This window comes from Zonotrichia albicollis, chromosome 1 (assembly GCF_047830755.1).
Source record: "Zonotrichia albicollis isolate bZonAlb1 chromosome 1, bZonAlb1.hap1, whole genome shotgun sequence".
Lineage (NCBI taxonomy): Eukaryota > Metazoa > Chordata > Aves > Passeriformes > Passerellidae > Zonotrichia > Zonotrichia albicollis.
Window position 1 is genome coordinate 118,202,321 of NC_133819.1, and position 20,159 is coordinate 118,222,479.

Sequence of the window (20,159 nt, forward strand, 5' to 3'; positions counted from 1 at the left end):
ATGGAGCTTTGGGTGAACATGTAATTCAGCAGAAGGTGTTCATTAATCTTCCAAGCAAAAGTGTTTCTTTCAAGGTTGTTCAGCCAACGTAAAATTTATTTTTGTGTAGAGAGCCAGAAGAAGGACTCCAATCACAATACTCTGCAAATAGGGCTTGGGGTAGGGAGCAGAATGTTTTTCATAGTTTTTTTTTCAGTAAGATGGTAATTAATTTCTGTCTTCAAGTCTGTGCCTTAAAAGCTGTCACATAGCTCCAAAAATTCTGTGAGTCAGACAGAGAAAACCTGCTGCTTTGTTTACAACATACAATCCCAAGTCAACTGCTAGCCATAAACCATCTTTTATTACCCAGGGAATCTCAACTACCAGATTCTTACCATTCTGTAGGACGGTGTACTGAGGCTAAAGGGAAAGGAAATATTCTGACACAGAGGTAAACCAACAGCTATAAATATTTTAAAGGATCATAATAAAACCCAAGAATGCCCTTCCTGAGAATGCTCAAAGTGGTGTAATTACAAGGATATTATCATCATCAGATCCTGTTGCTATAAAAGAATACATCTCAAGTGTTGATCTAATATATTTCAAGCATAGTCTCAGATGCTTAACAGAATATGAGGTAACAAACATCTGTTGGGACTGATTTATAGTCACAGGCAAACTGTGGCAGTAACTCAGCCTCATGTCTGTTTATCATGAGGGATTACAGCTGAAGTGCAGCCAGCCCTGACACCATAATGACTTTTGCACATCAAATCTTTGGGTTTGGTTAGGAGCTAGGGATTCTGTGTTGGGAGATGCTTACAGTAATGCAGATTGGCATTGGGGTTCAAGCATTGCATTGACCAATAAAAAGCTTAGAAGCATGCTGCATAAAAAAATAATTCATAGTACATGACTGAGGTGATCTGAAATGGTAGCAGAATTCAGGATAGTATGGGAAGGCAGCACAGCATAAGCATAATACTCATTTAGAAGAGTAACAGATGTGTAAATTAAATGTTGGACAAAGAAGAAAAGAAGAAGCTCTGTCTTGAAATGCTTTCATTTGCTTGCAGGCAGCAACTTAATTCAGTTAGTACCATTTATTATGAAGCCATATTTGGGAAGGCAATTGTAGCCCATCTGAATGACAGCAGGATGACATACATAAATGAGAATCCTGTGTTGTGCTGCAAAGGGAATCCAAGAAGACAATGTCTGAAAAAAGAGAAAGAAAAACAACAGCTGGGAAAGTTATGAAGCATATGTTGAAGAATGAGAAAAGCCTGACTGAAAAGAAAAAACAGATCCATGGAGAGGGATTGGCAATCAAACACATTTTAGAGGGAAGAGGTGACTGGATGGTGTTGGGCTGAGGGCTGGCTGAAGAGTTGTGAAGGACAGTGCCTGGGGGTGAGAAACACAGTTGCAGGAGCTCTCCCCCAGAATAACACAGGAAAATGTAGGGCAGACTGGAAAGTGGCTCTGTGTCACCTTCCTCCTGTGGCGAAAAGAAACCAATCCAATTTCTGGGCTTCATAAAGTGGAAAGAAGGACAACTGATAAAGAAAAATATACAGACACACATACACAGCAAACACATAGGCACACATGGACATCCCCTGCTTTTCTTCTCAGACTCAACTTTTGCATAAGGGTTTGTGTCTTGATGTAAGAAAAGAGAAGCTGCATACAGTTGTGATTGCACTTGTCCATTAAAGAATGACCCACAGTCCTATGTGGGCTGTATATGTCATCCTCACAGATGGGATCTGCAAAAGAGCACCACAACAGAGCTACATCCACAAAACAGTAGGAAGCCAAGCAATGTAACATCCCACATGGTTCCTTGCCCTTTTGAACTTTGGAAACTGCTGGAAACCATGAATGAATGCTCTTATAAATAGCAGCTTTTCGAGGTGAAGCTTTGTAGGAAGAGACCAGAACACTTTTTTGTCACAGCACTCCTCAAATCAAGTTTTCTAAATATCGAATATTCTGATCAGTTTCTAACTTGCCAACCTACCTAAAAGCAGTCAAGGCAAATTCAGGCATTGCAGCAGGAACAGACTGAAATGAGTCAGGGAAGAAAAAAAAATTAATTCTCTGACCAGCTATTTAATGAGCTACATGCAGTAGAAGCATCAGAAAAGGATAGAAATACTGAGCTGGAATCCTTAAATACATTTGAAATTTTAAAATTTTAATACTTCCTTGATATTTTTTCCCAGGCCATGATTTATTTTAGACTATTTTCTCTGAACTCTGAGCCCTATACCAATTGCATTTTACATTGAAATATCTGCTTTTTTCACTCTGGCAAGTGCTGAGCATCCTCCAGTTCCAGCACCCTCAGAACAGCACAAGGAATGCTTAGGAACTGGTGCTGTTAGCAGAGCAGGTGATCCCACAGGAGTTACAGCAGAGAGCATAAATTTGGTCAGGATGTGAATGTTGTGGTGGCTGCTCAGTTCTGTGAAATACCTGAACAGCACACTGGGGTAAACTCTACCCTGTCACCACATTTACCCTGCTGCAGGGCATTTCTCGGCCATGATGAGGGTGGAGGATGAGGGAGATCTGGCTGGTCCTGTGGTTGTGCTGGTGAGAACGCCATCACCATTGGAAGCTCTCAGCAATGTGGGAATTTAAGTGGTACAAGCACCCAGATACCATGTGCAAATTTAACCAAGCAGATAGAATAGAGGGCAGGTGGAAGGATGGAGGAGTAAAGTAATTCCAATAAATCAGATTAAAAAATTGAATTGTTAAAGGTCTTTTGTATTTTGCCTCTTTTGTCATGGTTAAAACAATAAAAGAGTTGGAGCATCATAATTAATATGTCATGGCTGGAGATTTGATTCCTAAAAATGAGAAAATTGCTTAAGAAAGAGGAAATTTTGGTCTTAAATTCTGATTGCACTCTCACAGTTTTTGCTTTTAATAAGTGCAGCAACCACATAGGCAGCAAAAAACAACTATCCCTTGTTCACAGACCATGATCTCAGCTCTGGAAACTTCCTGGAGGGTCCATTTGTTGCAGGGACAGAGGGCAAAGCAAGACAGTTAGCCTCCTGCTGACACAATTTCCTGTGTAACTGCTTATGAAAACTGTACATGCTGGGCAAACTAAAGCTAGTAAAGATTCATTTTAAGGAGAAAGGTAATATGCAAATATGTTTTTCTTTATAGAGAGATGATATCTCTTTCCCACTATTCCATTGCAGAGGATAGCACTTGTCTGTGCATGCATTAACACGTGGTACCAGTTTTCTTTCACACATGCCATATAAATCACAGCACCATGTAAAGTTCTGATGCTAGAGGTTCAATAACAACCTATTGAAAAGGGTATATGTAGCATTTATGTAATATCCCATATCTTTAGGGGCCAAAATTGAATATTTTATTGAAAGTGTTGACTGCCATATTGACATACATAAGAAAAAATATTTGATTTTCAGTGGAAGGTTAGTATGGTCTCTATTTTAACCTTGCCAACCTGCTGTGTATCAAACCTCTTATTCCTGGCAGGAGACCTTTTGGTCTGATCCCGTAGAACCACTCCCAAGTGTACTTTAAAACACACATATTTTCCCATACTGCACCAAGACCTGATGGTATGAATTAATGAAGCAGGAAGATATTTTTTAGATCTTTTTAAACCAATATGCTTTTCTTCATTCTGTTCTAGCTACAAGATATCTCCATATCTTCCTCCTTCTTTCCTACAGATAGTCCTGTGCTCCTTTCCACAAAGTTGCAATCTCAGCTTCTCTGGTTTTATAACACGTCAGTAGAGGAACTGAGTTCCATAAATTCAGCTATGAACGAAGTAACAGAGGTGAAAAAAGGGGTAACAACACAAGGCTACTGCTCTGGTGTGATCAGAAACATTTGTTCCACTTGCCAGGGCCAAACATTTCAGTGTTTCTTTCCTCCTGAGTGCCTTTCACCGCAAACCCAAGAGATGCCAGTCACGTATTTCAGATATGCACAGATCAATCTACAGAGTATGTGTGCTGCCTACACCACTTCAGAGTGCTAGGCTGTGTGACAGCACACAGGATTGCTTTTGTATGGGTATTTCTAGCCAGGAGAATCTACACCTAGGGGTGATAACCCTATCTAAGTCAGCTTCATCCTCTCCTGTTATCTTGGAGCTGTGCTCCTCTAAGCTGTTCCCACTTTGTGAGGTTTCTCCATAAGTGTGCATTGCCTTGCTTTCCCAGGGTTAATCCTACCTGGCTGTTGTATAGGTACAAAAGAAGAAATGTGATTTATAGTGAAAGAGAAGGAGACCAATGAAAAATCTTGCTTCCAAATCTACTGCAATATTCATTTGAAAACTAAGTAAAAAAAGAGGAGGAATAAACTCTGACCTAGGGAGAGATGGTGGGAAATCTTTCAATTTCTTAGATTCTCATTTACATGTAAACCACTTCTAGCAGTCTCCTGCAATTTAAATTCACTTTTATTCTGATAAAGCCTTCAATTCTGTTTGAATAAAAGAGTTTTGCAAGTCTGGGGAAAATGGCAATTTGTGTATGCTCTGATGCCAATGAGTCTTTTCTTTTTCCAGCATCTTATTGTTATTCTCTGCTGAAATGTATACTCAGGTACATGCACATTCACTATCTTTCAGAGAACATTTTATATGAATCATTTAAAAGTACTGCAGTATCATTTTGGGATTTACTTCAGAAAGAGGCTTAGCAGATGCAGGCTCCAGGTTAAAAGCCAAGGAGACTTGTGAGACACCAGGCACCACCTGCCATTATTGGTTTCGTCCTGGCTGACAGGTTTGTCTCTTCTGGGATTTTCTCACCTCCTGATTTCTTAAATCAGGTGTTCATGGGTAACTAATATTGACTGGGCACAAAAGGATTTGAGGGTAAAAATGGACAACAAATGAAAGTATACACAGCAAAGTGATATCACTGGGGAAGCAAAGAGTCTGGGCTGTATTACAGGAATGTTGTCAGCAGGACAGCAGGAGTTACTCACCTTTATCCACCCCAACTGTCCTGCAACAGAAGTACAAGCACAAGAGCCAAGTCTGAGCTGAGTCAGAAGAATAGTGCAACAAGAAGTCTGAAAAATATGACAATGTCATACAAGTTGAAGATAATAAGAGGTGGGATTCAATTATTCCTATATATAACAACTTACCTTAACAAAATGTGGTAGTAAACAGTGGATACATAGAATAAAAGCAAAATTATCCCAAATCCTTAACAGAATTTGATTTCTAAATATTAGAAAACAGTTTGCAATGACTAAGTGTGGGGGCCTGAATATATGTTGTATTGTAAGACCTTGTGGTTCTGAGTTGCTCCAAACGAGCTGCAGCTGCAGGGTCCTTAGTTGGGCAGCAGCTGTAGCTCGTGAAGGCAACTGAGATAAATAGGGGTGGGTCAAGAGCCCAAGAGGAGCCCCTGAGAAGATAGAAAGGACTGTGCTGCAGAGAAAGGAGACGAGCCCCAGCAAAGAGGGAAGAACAACACTGCAGCGAAGATTACAACAACTGGTGACCCCGTGTGAAGACGAACATGCAGCCAAACATCGAGAGAGAGAAGGTATGGAATCCCCTGGACAGCCGAGAGCTGTGGCAGCCAGAGAGCTGGGACTTTGGAATATCAGCCAGAGAGCTGGGACTTTGGAATATCAGCCAGAGAGCTGGAACTGTATGTATATTGTAATTGTATAATTGTTAAAAGAAAAGGGGGAAATGTGGGGGCCTGAATATATGTTGTATTGTAAGATCTGTGTGGTTCCAAGTTACTCCAAACGAGCTGCAGCTGCAGGGTCCTTAGTTGCCAGTTGTTGTAATCTTTGCTGCAGTGTTGTCCTTCCCTCTTCTCAGGGGCTCCTCCTTTCTCTGCAGCACAGTCCTGTCTCTCTTCTCAGGGGCTCCTCTTGGGCTCTTGACCCACCCCTATTTATCTCAGTTGCCTTCACGAGCTACAGCTGCTGCCCAACTAAGGACCCTGCAGCTGCAGCTCGTTTGGAGCAACTCAGAACCACAAGGTCTTACAATACAACATATATTCAGGCCCCCACAACTAAGATACAGGCAACTGTGGCATTCTGTGGGCTCCTCATCAGCAATGACACTACTGATATGTTTTGCTTCAGACATTTGCTTAAGTATCTCATGACTCAGTATACTTCTCATGTAGAAATGAAAGCACTGCATTTATTTGGCCATTAAACACTGTCAAAAAATATTAACTGAAGCTAAGTCAGATTAATGCAAGGGAATGGAGTGGTCAAGGGTTCTGCCAGATCAAGATGAGCAATCCCAGAGAGTCTCAAATGTGTTTTTGTGGAGTGAAACTAACTGCAACATAATTGGAATAATTTAGCAAAGACCTGATCGCTTGTAGTTATTCTTTGATACTGCGTTAGGCCTTTTTAGTAATCCTTTGGTGAAGTCAAAATATTGTCTAGAATAAAGAGAAGTATGCAGTAGTAGTTACATTTATGAAAATTAATTCTGCTGTTGTAATGAATGTGTCCTAAGGCTGTGCAGAGATCTATAAAATGGACTGTCCCTACCTGATTTTCCCCTTTCAATATAGTCTAAACTGTGAGACAATAACATACAAAAAAAAAGGATAATCAGTGTAGTATTAAGAAACATGGAAATTTAACAAATCATCCCATGACACCATGAAAATATCTCTGATGACGTCTCCTGAAAAGCAGGCTTTGCAACTTAAAAAAAAAAAAGGTTAAAAGTTTAAAGATTAAAAAAATAATTAAAGATTTCCTGCTTTGCTTCTTTTTTTGGTAGGTTGGTTGGTTGGTTGATTTTTTTGTTTTGGTTATTTTTTAAGGAAAGGAAAAGATGAAAAAATTAGGTATCCTTTGCAAAAAAGCCAGCACAAATATAAACATGTAAATGCTTTCCATAAACAAGAGGAAGTAAAAAAGAGCAGTGATTCATTTGTTCAAGATTTACACATTTGTCCCTAATATCAAAATTTTCTTCTGGAATCTTTCTCAGGGCCATGTAACTATGGTTGCTGTGGCAATTTCTGCTGATCCTTTTTCTGCCTCTTTCTGGCTGCCTTTTGACAAAACAGGACCTCCCTGCTGTCTTATTTTTGTTTCAGTGCTTGTGTTTGGAGTTGAAGTCCTGGTTGCTCCAGGTATCTCATTCCAGAGCCGTTTTCTTCAAATACCAGCCCAGGGTCTGGCAGGACATCACTGTGCATTGAGTTCAAAAGCACTGATTTTTTTTTTCAGTATGTCCTGAACTTAACTCTTGCATATGTTTCTTCATTAACAATTATTTATAATTGAATTAGCAGAACATGAGTCATGAGTTCAACTTATCACATTTCTTCAGTAATTGTCTGTATTGACTATATGAAAGTTCTTATTAGAGGTGTGAAAAAATTATTTCAAATTAATTATTTTAGCTTCATAATAAAAAGAAATACAAACAGAAATAAAAGAGTATGAATTACATTGTCATTTTACAGTTTCCAGTTGGTTAGAAACTTAAAATGCAACCCTTTCCCCCAGAAACAGCAAACTAAAAACAGCAGTTGCCAGAAAGAAGAGACTAAATCTCCACACATATAAATATACTCTATTGTTTAGAGGTCAGAGTAATTTAGGAGGTCGCTGATAACTACTTAAATAAGAAATTAGTGAAACTTTTATTTCAGAATCCCTAACATTGAAATTCATATGAAATTCTCTTTTCAGCTCAACTCACTTTAATAGGTTATGAACCACTTAGATTACTTTTCTCTGGAAATTCCTAAGAAAACTTGATGATCTCCCCAAACTAATTTTGTAATATTATTATTCCAAAGCAAGGATTACACTGCACCTGCAACCCTCATCTGTACCCTGCTGGGAACTGCTGGAATGTGCCATAAAACTCTACTGGCTTCAGGGGAACAAGGATATCAGGCTGGGCTTTTCTCCACTACCATACACCCAATGCAAGGCTCCACAATTCCGTTTCTGTTGCCTTTGTGATCTCAGCTTAAGCAGTTACTACCACTACTGCTGTTAGCATGTTACACCAAGGTCTACCCTATCCCATTCAAGAAAAACCCTTCATGATGCTAGATCATAGAATTAGAATTCTTAGTTAAATGGCAGAGTTTATTTCAGAAATTTAAGGTTTCAAATCCAGATACTGAACTATAATTAAAGCATTGGTTAATTTCTTTGGGTAGATTGACAGATCTTTTTCTCTTTTTTTATTTTTTTTTAACAATGGAGAAATAATGTACTAAGCCCCTGCATTCACATAAATTGAAGTACTCAAAAATTATGAATACTGGTCTTGGAGTTTAAAATAAGTTTAATTTTCCCTTTTGTGATTATCTGAAATCATACTTTAAAAATTGATTCTAGATTATTTTGTCCACTGAACCTGCACGAAAGGCATTTTAAAAACAACTGCAACCCTGGCAGTTTCTAATTTTCAATTTGCAGCCTGAACTTGAAGATTTTTATTTTGTAATTGTTTCATCTATTTTGAGAAGGTCAGTCTCAACACTGTTGTATTTCTAAATGAGCTGGGCCAGTGACATTAATTTGTTCAGGTTGCTGCTTTAGAAAAATTTCAGGGGAGTTATGCTAGGCTCACATTTTTTCCCTTTGACCTTCAGTTCTCTCAGGAAACTGTAATTTGCAATTTGAAGGCCAACAAACCACCCCCAAAACCTCAACTCATTACAAAGGACTATTTTTTCAAAGGAACCTTGCACATCCCAAGAATACTCACATCCTCATTTTCATAGCATCAGGTGGTTGCAGCCATCTCAGGATCTCAACATTTTTATTTCATCAAACCCAACTAATTCTGTCTAAGTAGTAGTAAAATCCACAGAAAAAAAAGCTTTTTTTAGGCTTTGGGTTTGCTCCATTGCTGCCATCCACACAAAAATATCCTTGGTGAAAGACTTGTAACACCACATAGAACAGCACTGATGATATTTGGTTTCTGTGTTCAGTAATTCCCCTTCAAAAAGAGCAATTGCTGCACTTGCCAGAGATGTTACAGTGGTTCTCATTTATGCAACATACAGAATTACATGCCTAAGGTTTCTACTGCAACATTAGTACGGTTGAGACTGATGATGTCATTCCATAATTTTAATTTTCTACCAGTTACTTATAAAATTTATTCAGTTATCATGTTGTCCACACAGGAAATTCAATATCCCATGAAATCTGGGGCAAATGTGGAGAATGGGAGTAAAAAAACAGACCTTTTTCTAAATTCCACTGGTGACATGTCACCAGACTCTATATTGCTGGTTGGATCCTAACCTATTTTTGCCTTGCTAAAGTTTCTATAAAATCTGCAGTCTTCTACAGAAGGAGTTGATTTGCTCTTTCTGGGGAGAAAAAATAAATCTGCCTTTTAAGGGGGAATGTTTTTTGCCATTCATTCCTTCACTTTCTTCAATGATATTGTGTGAAATATGATCCACTCAAAAGGAGTTAGGGTGAAAATGCTCATTTTTCTTGAGCTTCATGGCGCTGTACATCCTTTTCAGTATAACTGTGCAAAGTGGTTTCTTTGTGGCTGGCAGCACCATGATTCTATATACTTTTATCAGTCTTTATTACATAAATCTACACAGTTACATTTTTTTTCCTGGTCCTTCTCTCCTGTTCACTCAAATCATCATAACAAGTTTTCAACATTGTTTCTGCAGAGACATGCAGGTATTTTTTTCTAGACTGCTGTCTTGTGAATCTTTATTGCATCTGTTTTGAGCTCCCCAGTGATTATTTGTACATCAATAATATCAAGTTCCTCCATCTTGTCAGCTATATCAAAGTTGCTTATTGTTCCAGTGGGAAACCTCTATGATATATAATACTTGACACCATTTTTCATTTATTTATAAGAAATGATTAGAATATTTTTGTGTCTGTCTTTTATGTGCCCTGGAGGGCTCTAACTAAAACAAATTATAAAGCTTATTGTGATTGACGTGAGTTTTGTACGTATTTCTAATATCTCCTGCTTTCATTGCCTGGATTTAAGTCCAGCCAAGTATATGTTCTTTGCCTCATTTAACAGCCAGTTTAGGTGCTTACTAATGTATATTTGCATTTCTACTTTCATGCTGCTTCTTCTCGTGTCCTGGTAACCTCTTACCCCAAATGTATCTCAAGAGATACATTTTTTGAGGCTTTCTGGGATGAGTAACCAGGTCCTGTTTGAATGTCCACAAACAATATTATGACTTTTGTCATTCTGAACACAGCACTCTCAAAATATGTCCATTGGTGAACAGCAGTTATTTGATTTTAACTTTGCTATTTGATCTAGTCATGATTGAAGTCTGCTGTAAGAGTGACTGTTTGCAAGCAAAGGGACAATTAGACAATTTTCTTGGAATTCTTTAATGTAAAATATGAAAATATGCCATTTGGTTAGCTAATAAAAGATCTTCCTGTGAACTTTTTATTATTTTTTTAAATACAGCTGAAGTCTCTCATTTTGCAAATAAAAGGAGTCCTGATAGTTTGGACAGAGAGAAGGATTTGCAAGTGGCAAAATTATGTTATCATAACACCCAGTAGTAATCTTTTGACAGACAAGTGAGGCGAATGGTGGTGTGAGAAAAAAGAAATGAAAAATCATGTAGGTTAGTGAGGAATAGCAAACATTGTGGAAAACTCTAGAATGACCTAGAAAAGCAGCATTACTCTGCAAAAAGGTCAAAGAAAATGTTGGATTTTAATATGTGGCCACATATGGAGATCTTTCACCCTTTCTTAACTCTGTGCCCTTTTGTCTGGATTTTCAGGTACTTTTAACCTTTTAAGAAAAGCATTGTGTCATTATAGACACCATAATTAAGAAGTATGTTTATTGTGCAGTGGTGCTCAGAAGAGTTAATTGTTAGGCTGCATTAAGAATGAGATGGAGAACAAATAGGAAAACATAATGATTTCTTTTATGCATGCTGATATTCCAAACTCACCTTGAATATGAATTTAACTTTATCCTGTATTATTTCAAAAAGAAAGGGATGTAGAAAAATACAATTATCTGACCAAAGAAAAGAAAAGGCAATGAAAGGAATTCATTAGTGTTATGAACAAGTGAGGTGATTGCATCAGGAGAGAACAAAAAGTTCACAGCTATTTCAGATGGTAAGATGTTGAAAATGCAGAGGAGATAAAACTAGAGGGGACATAGTAGAATCACAGAGTAAACATGATGCCAGGGAAACTGAATCAGTGGTGTCATTTGTACCTTCCAACAACAAAGCAAAGGGGCTGTATAATTGCTTTCAGACATTAAACAGTAGCTTCATAATGTTCAAAAGAAAATCCCTTCCCTTTCTGTAATGAAAAATTAACTTGTGAAATGCAATGGTGCAAGAAATTGAGCAAATAGCTTAGAGTGATGCAAGGATGCAAGAGGGAATAAGAAAAGGCTATGCAATCACACAGAGTAAAATAAACAACAGAGGTCATCAATCCTAATGATTCTGGCAATAGCCATTCATGTGCCAGCCATTTGTTTTGTTCATTATTACTACAGCTGGGCTTTGAGGAAACTATCACAATATTGGTGAGATCACCATAGGAGATTAAAAACTACCTCCTAAATGGGATCCTGATCTGTGTGTTACCATGAATTATCTCCTAAATTCCCAACAGTGAGGCCACTAACCTGAAACCCCCACGGACTCCCTGGCTCTGCTCACACTGGAATGAACTCTTTGCCTCCCTTCCCCATGCTCCTCACAGGGGACACTGCCTTTGGGAATAGCCAGGCAAATTACAGCAGTGGCTCTGTCAAACTGATTTATTGATTGCACTTAGGGGTTGTAGTATAGGGCGTTTAATAATTTCCACAATATAATAACACACTGCCTGAGATTGTCACTTATTCTTCTCAACAGAGAAATTTACACGGTGTGCAAGCACGGCATGGCCCTGGGTGCTAAAAAGGTGAGAAAATCAGAAATGTGAATCTCAGAAATACTTAATTCCTAAAGGAATAAACCAAACCCACAGCCAAAGGAACAGTTCTATTGCATTTGAGATTGAATTCTGGCCTTTTCTGTCAGCAACAGGCAGCTGAGGAGAGTTGTACACTGCTCTTGGGAGGCCAGCCAAGCCCTGCTGCATCCACAAGAGCTCCTTAGGAGCAGCCAAAGAACCTGTGCTGTTATAGGTTGCAATCAGTTGCCTGCTCTGTTTGGGATCAAGTTTCTGGAGAGCTCTGGGAGGGATTTTTTTAAGTCTTGGGAGTGTAAAAATTCTTTGCTTTATCTTGGACTCATCCCCTGCTAAATGGTGTGACACTTCTGTGGGCTGAGGCAAAGGGAAGAACAGATGCCAGCTTCCTTGGGTGGAAGCTGGTTCTATCATTTGTCTGAAGAGCCCCACCACCAAAAGCCTCCCTCCCAAAGCCCAGGGTCTGTGAAGGTCCCTGTTTGTCAGCCAAATTACATCTGGTCCTTGCTCAGTCACATTAACATCAGGGACAAAATATTCATTTGGTAAGGGTGCCTGCAATATGAATGAGAGCGTGTGGGAGGAGGTTCGTAGCACAGACTTGAATGCAGAATGTGTAATTCGTGGGCTATTGGTTGCTATGGAGTCCAACTGAAGTGGAAACTGACAGCAAAAAAAAAACCCAACTCATAATAATTTTATGTACAAAAACCTCTAGCAGAAACATAACAAGAGAAAATTTTCATATCTTCAAGGAAGTCACTGAGAGGAAATTTTTGCTTGATAAAAAGAAAAAAAAAGGATGCCATTTTTTTTCTCAGGCTTGTACATTTCCTCTCCACTGACTGTGGCAGAGGCTTCCAGCTCATTCTAAGCAGGAATTCAAATCTAGCCAGATATCTGTGTGTGGATGGCCTTCATTCAGTTATAAACTAAGCCATGCATTTCTAACATTAGAAATGTGAAATACAGTTCAGGTCTCAGCTTAGTCTATGCTTTTCTTTCCAACATCCAATGCATTGCTGGACTAAGCACTTCTGAAGAAAAACACCATCTATCCAGTCTGTTGTCCTGGATGTAAAGTTACTTGTAAATTTTATTTATAGAATGACACAGATGCTGTGGGGAAAAAACTTGCTATCTTTTCATTACAAAACAGGGGAAATGCTTGTTTGAAGCTGACATACTGGAACAACCAAAGATAGCTGTGCTGGATGCAACAGAATAATTAATTTGGAGCTCTGACATTAACTTGATGTAACCCATGTTTTACTCAGTAGGAGTTTCCTGTGCATGCATTCTGTTTTGACAGAGGGGAAAAAAAAATTAGCTTGGGCATGACAAAGAAGGGTATGGTACCCCACAAAATAAGAAACTTGCCCTTATATTTTTCTTTAATAATTTTTGCAGTTTACATGTCACTGAATTATTCATATTTCTTGCGGCTAACAAGTTTATATGGCTTTGAATTATTCTATGAAGAAAGTTGCCTACAGCAGGCCAAAATATTCTTTGTGAGCATTTCCTTGAATTGCAGGCAAGCCTTGCTAATTCCTGCACATATGTGTGCTATTCAGACCTCAGACAGAGGAGACAAGCCCTCTTCAGGTCATGACTCAGCTGTGAGCTCCTCTGTTTGACTGTTCATCCTCTCTAGAGCAGGATTAATCAAGTGAGTCACCGTGTTCATTTGTGATTCTTCATCCTGAACTTATTTTTCCTGATTATTCTTTAGCCAAGGGCAGACCTGAATTGTGCACATGAGAGACCTTTCCTCATCAAAAGTGATAAGCTGTGAAGATCAGGTTTTGTAGCAGCTAGAGTGATTGCCATTTCCTTCTGATGCCAGAAAGGCAGGGGAGTTGCTCAGGATCATCAGTTTGAATCAAGACATGAATCCCCAAGGTCTGTGTGTTAATAATTTCCGGCACTGATTTCAGTAGGGGTGAGGTTTAATTTTCTAAAATAATGTTTTCCAAGAACACAACAATGGAAGTTTGGTGCTTTCTTATCAATACTTCATGAGCAGAAAGGAGAATTTAATCTGATGAAATAAATTACTTCATATGATTTATGAACAACTTTTCAAAGCCCACTGTTGACTGGATTCCAGGGGCTTTTAATTCATATTTCATGGATTTCAGCTATGTTTGGGAACAATTAAAAATATGCCTTCCTGAGTTCTCCTTGTCCACCTGCATGGATCTGCTGTGTTGCCCATGTCTCCCCTTCTAAGCTTTTCGCAAAATCATGGAATCATTTAGGCTGGATAAGTCCTTAAAGATCATTGAGTCCTACCGTTAACCCAGCTCTGCCAAGTCCACCACTAAACTATGCCCCTTAGTGCCACATCTACATGGCTTCATATGTCTCCAGGGCAACCCTATCAGTGAAAAAGCTTTTCCTAATATCCAATCTAAACCTCTCCTGGAACAAATTAAGGCCATTTCCTCTTGTTCTGTCACTTGTTACCTGTGAGAAGAGACTGACCCTCACCTTGATATCTTTTTTCAGGAAGTTGTAGAGAGTGGTAAGACCTCCCATGAGTCTCCCTTTCTCCAGGCTAAACACCTTCAGCTCCCTCAGCCACTCCTCAGAAGACTTGTGGTCCAGACACTTCACCCATGCCTTTATCCCTTTATAGACCTGCTCCACACCTCAGTGTCCTTCTTGTAGTGAGAGACCCAAAACACAGAATTTTAGATGCAGCCAGCTTCTTGAACTTGGACTAGCTCAAGTAATTTGGGGCAACCTGAAGAGGTGTTTCTGGTCCTTTTTTTCTGCTTCCTTTCCTGTGTTTTACTCTCACTGGGAATCCTCCTTGCAGGGCAGTGTCAGCTCTCCCCATTTAGAAGCTAAATATGCATTTTTGCTCTCTTGGTGATTTTTTGTGTATGGAGGGAACAAAGCAAGATGTGGTCTCTTACTTGAATTGTTTCTATGCCATATTTGCAGCTTGCCAAATGTTATGGAGCTTTGGCCACCTTTTCAGTATTAGAGAAGAGAGGCTCTTACAGCATATTAACTTAGGGATATTAAGCTGAATTATCTGCAACTGCCAAGATTGAGGCACTGATCCAAAGTTTTTAGTCTGCTATCTCGTGGGACAGTCAGGATTTGTAGTGACTGTTTTTGCTTACTACCAGACAATCTTAATGGCTTCAGCTGCCAATACTTCTGTACGTTTGTACTTTTAACTATCTGAATAATCCAATTAATTTCACTAGCATGCCTAAAAGTGCTTAGTTTTTCAGAAGGAGTAATGTCAAAAGCCTTTACTGATTCTGTCTTCTCCAAAATGTATCACTTTCTTTCAATATGTCTTAATTGCCCCCTTATTTTCCAGCAGTCCCTCAGTTTTGTTATCCACCGATCTTCTCAAAATGACTGGTGGCAGATATATGCAAATAGAGCATTTAATTTCCTTGCAATGTCTTTATCCCCTTTAATTGTTCCCACTGCACCGTGGTACTCCACTGAGCCTTCTGGTTCTCTCGCAGCCTGCTTACACCTCTCATAATTAAGTAATTTCTTCTTATTTATTTTCATGTTATGCCTTTGGCTAATCTCCCCACCAAATCCCTCAGCTAAACCATCTTCATTTTTTGTGTTACATTATTGTTCCTTACCACTAGCTTATGTTGGGCTAACTTCCCATTTTCCAAAGGGTATTTGAAGAGTCTCTTTTGTGGTACCTTTCCATTCAGCCAAGGCAGATAGGCACACTCTCTCCCTCCTCCTTTTTCTCTTTCTGGGGCTTGTGCAAATCTTTTGTAACTCATTAGTAGCTCACTTCAGTAAGCTTCATGCTGAATCCTTACAGGACCTTATACATTTTCCTTTGTGTAGTTGTAATTTATTTCACTTTCTTTTCTGTGTGAGAGGGTTAAACTGGTGAGGAGGGGCATTGGAGGAGGGGAAGGGAACATTAAGCAATGGAACAAAAGTAATGGACTAATAAAAAGTGGTTCTGTGTTCATGCATAGAAAATTATTTGGATGTAAATCAGTCACACAGCTGAATGATTTGTCTCAAAGCCCCAAGACTCGAGAGCAGAGGGCTTAAGACTCAAGTGGCACTCTGTCTGATTTCTATCCAGGCTCTGCATTCATGGAACAGTGTGTCTGCAAACAACGCACCTGGAGGACTTGTGTGCTGCTTTTATAACTCCCTGTACTCATCAGAAAAACGTCTTTGTGCTCACTCTGAGTTATTTCCTACACCATGTCTTCAAATTGCAAATGCATAGAAAGTGGAGGGATGTAGGCAGGGACAGCCAAATTAGTTGTAAACTAAGAAAACTGAGTGCCATATCTCCCAGGTAAATAATTTCTACTGAAAGTACAGGAAGGTACAGGTGAGTAATTGTTTGATAAATTGGCAATTTATGTAGACACTGAAACAAAGACTGGAATTCTTCAGCACAAAGTCCAAGGGGAAGATTTTGCCCTGAAATATTTCCATTGTCATTTAGAGTTTGAGTGGATTACAGAAGATGTCTTGTATCCACCATTTCCAGACAGTCCCACTGGAATCATTACAGACTTTAAAAACATCAGTGCTAGCAGGATCAGGAATATAAGTTTGAATGTACTCTTAAGAAAACTTCCTATAAATGAAGGATGAAACCTTTTTTTTGTCACAATGCAGCAGAGTTTAACACCTTTGTCAATAAAAACCATCCAGTTCATTCTAGGTTTTGCAGCTGTGGGATTGAGATCATGATTATTCCATCTTCCCCAATGTAGCCAGTCAATGATATAATTTCAAACTGATGCCTAAGAGTGCAAAGAAGGCTGGCATGTATGTAAGGACACTTTTGGAGCCACTGCACATGTCTGGGAGCTTCCATGGGGCAGTTCTTGTGGAAGGCTGACCGCCCTAAAGGAGGATGCTGGGATAGATATGGTCTAGGGCTGTGTCCTGGTTTAGGGCAAATTTGGGAGGAAACTTCCAAAGAGGTCCCTGTAGAAAGTAAATTCAAGTGACCTCTCCCCCAGCTCGTTCAGGAAGAGATTTCCTTGGAGAAAAGGGGAAAAAAACCTGTTTATTTAACAGGCAAAGTATTCACAAGCATAAAAAATTAATAATATTAAGCAATAAAACATCTCATTGTTCTGAAGAGATGGCAAATTCAGAAGTCATTTTGTGGTCTGTAGCTCAGCTCACTCAGTCTCTTATCAGTCCCTCTGGCACTGGAAATGCCACATCCCAGACCCTGGTGGGCCACAGGTGTGAGCTCCTGGTGTTCTTCTGGGTTTTCAGTCCAGGGCAGGTTTGAACAGCTGCAATAAAAAGAAAAGCCACAGTCTAGGGAACTTCACTGCCTCAGATAGCTAAAAACTAACTAAAAAAGAAAAGGAGAGCTCTGTCCCACTGTCCATCCATGCTGCAGACATCACAGTCCAGAAGGTGGAATGTGGAGGAGTGAGTGCAGTTTCTGAAAACAAACTCCATGATTCTTTTCCCCCACTTTACTCTCAAAACCAGTCTTAAAGGTGCATATATCTAGCATAAACAGAAGAGATAACTGGGGATATAAGCATCATAAAGTCACCCTAGAGCCTGGTATATTTGGGATTTTTCCACCAGATGTGGTCATCTGATGGTGCTGCTTGAAAGTCATCGCCATTTCAGCTAAGCAGTATGTAGTATATCACAGTTTTTCAACATAAATTTAGACTTAAAATACATGCCAATTGCCTATCCAATCAGTATGCCTTCACCTGACATTGCTAAGGAAATAGTCCTCCTTTTAGCTGTTTAGTTGAGCTTCCCCATAGAGTTTGAAAAGGTCAAGGCTGTCTTGTAACTGTAAATGAGGGAGAGGTGACTTGGTATGCAGCAAGAACAATATTGTGTGTCTTTAAGTTCAATCAGCTCAATTTATTGCCCCAATAATTATACTTAAGAGAAGCTTCTAACTTTTGCAGAAAGGCAGAGTGCAGAAGCAGATTTTACAAGGGATCAGGTCTTTATAGAAGGAATGTACATTTCCACTCAAAACCTATTGAAAGAAAAGAGAAATAATCAGGGAATAATTCACCATTTACTTTTAATAGAAATTTAACATGTGTTGATGCCATTCAGGGGTAGAGGCCAATGGTAGAGAAATTTGTTTTGACTGCACATATGTTTTTTTATCTCAGGCAGAATTTGAAACAAATGCTCTTGAATGTTTGAGGGGATTTTTTTTAAATTGATGAAAACAGCAGAAAAGAAATAAATTAAAATCTCCATGGGAGAACATGGTATGAACCTTCCCTGTAAAGACCTCAGGTCTCATGGAAACTTGAGAACAATACTAAGGTAAAACAGATTGCACTAGCAGTATATTACAATTTAATTTTACACAAGGTTATGCTGCACTTTGTGAAGCTTTCCTTACTTGTTACTCTCTAATGGAATGTATTGTTTGTAAATAATCTTAATGAGAAGGACAGATGAGGAGAGCACCTAATTCAGCTCGCTGGGGTATAAGTATGGACTAGTCATTAAAGTGTCCAAGTCTTGCTTTTGTGAAATGGAAGTAGCAAGGAAATGGAAGGAGTGAGCAGCCCAGGCTTCCCAGAGCAGACTTTCACATTAAAGAAAGCATTTCAGCACTTTCTTCCCTTTTTCTTGTTAAATGCATCAGGCCCTCCAAGGCTTTTAATTATTCTCCCAGAGCTGAGAGAAGCCTTGTGGCCAGCCTACTGTAGCTGGTAATTAATAAAGAGCTCTCATTTTGAGCATTTGTAGCCATTTTTCATGTTGCATTTGGTTTGCAAAAATAAGGCAACTGTCAAACTGCATTGTGTAAAGCCTTGCATCATTCCCTATACTCAAGCACAGAACCTAGTTGTATGATATCTTTTATATTAATATTGTACTGATTTATTTCCTTTTCTGAAAATAAGGAAAAAAAAAAAAACTGATAAGAAGAAGGGAAACAAACTGGTAAAGTATATCCAAATGAGCAAGGATTTAAATCAATAGCTTGAATTTGTTTCATTTTATCACAGAAAAATAGTTTCCCAATGTAGCTTCGCTAAAATCTATTGACAGGTCTACTAGCAAAACTAAGGAGATCTCAATGTTTATTTTATCTGTCAGTGACCAGGATTTATCACACCAAGCAGTTTTGGAGCAGCAACTCTTTAAAGACACCTCTGAAACAACTCTCTTTCAGGATTCTACCAGAATAAATCCCTGTCCTTCACTCACGTCCCACCCATAGCAAAACTGAGAATCTTGAGGTTTGAAGACAACTGCAACCATTGATTTTTTTTCTGCTTTTGCTTTAGGAACTCCTTCATAGATATCCTTCGGGCTATTCTGCTTTCCTTGGAAGTGCTCATTGAAGATCAGGAGCTTCAGATAAATGGCTTCATTCTAATTATAGATTGGAGCAACTTCTCCTTCAAGCAAGCCTCCAAGCTTACACCCTCTATCCTCAAACTGGCCATTGAAGGGTTACAGGTAGGTGGAGGGTAACACATGTACCTGCAACTTTTATTGCTGCAGACAGTGATTTTTGCTTCATCAGGCCCTGGGCAAAGTGAAAGGAGGAGAAATAATCCAGAATGCTTTAATGTTCCATCCACTTGATGCATAGATCGATTTTCAGACATCTCATTTTGTCTGTCTCTCACTTTTATTTCAGCTGTAAATCAATGTAGCCAAGACGTGTGTTACTTACCACAGCATTAAGAAGGAGGGTTAGAGATTTGAGGTTTAATCCATGAGAGAATTCAAGGGGATTAGAATCCAGCAGTGTCTGCCTTCTGGAGTGTGCAGTCCACATGCAAGCACATGTGTGTGCAGAGGGAGGGTAACAGGAGATGAGAGCAGCTCCCTCAGCAGATGGAAGAGCAGTGCTGTGTTCATGGGAATGCGTTTGAGTAGGACAGGAATGAGGAAGAGGGAGGACAGGCTCCCTGTTGTGGCCTCATTCTGACTGCCCTCATTTGTCACACAGGATCCTGTTACTTTGTGGTTCAGACTCTTGAGGGGCTGCACTTCCACTTGGTGCTGGCAGATAAATAGGAACAAGCTAAAACCATGTTCTGTCATGGGGCTAGGTAGGAGGTGAGGAACAAGGCAGCTGGGGCCTGATGGGACAACCTGAGGATAAGGATAAACTGTGGTGGTCAGAGAGGACTTCCCTGCCACTAAAGTCTGAGCCCATCTCTGGTGTTAGACCTGAGAAGGACTTTTTACATAAC

At 39.3% G+C, this 20,159-nt stretch overlaps 1 protein-coding gene across 2 annotated transcripts in view; it reads left to right on the forward strand.

Moving 5' to 3' along the window:
* The window catches only part of CLVS1 (clavesin 1), a 103,660-nt gene that overhangs the window by 15,525 nt on the left and 67,976 nt on the right, over positions 1 to 20,159 (forward strand). For both annotated transcript variants that reach the window (XM_074551498.1, XM_074551503.1), the window contains one exon: positions 19,239 to 19,413. In XM_074551498.1, the coding sequence (XP_074407599.1) occupies positions 19,239 to 19,413 (175 nt within the window). The remainder of the gene's footprint in view (positions 1 to 19,238; positions 19,414 to 20,159) is intronic.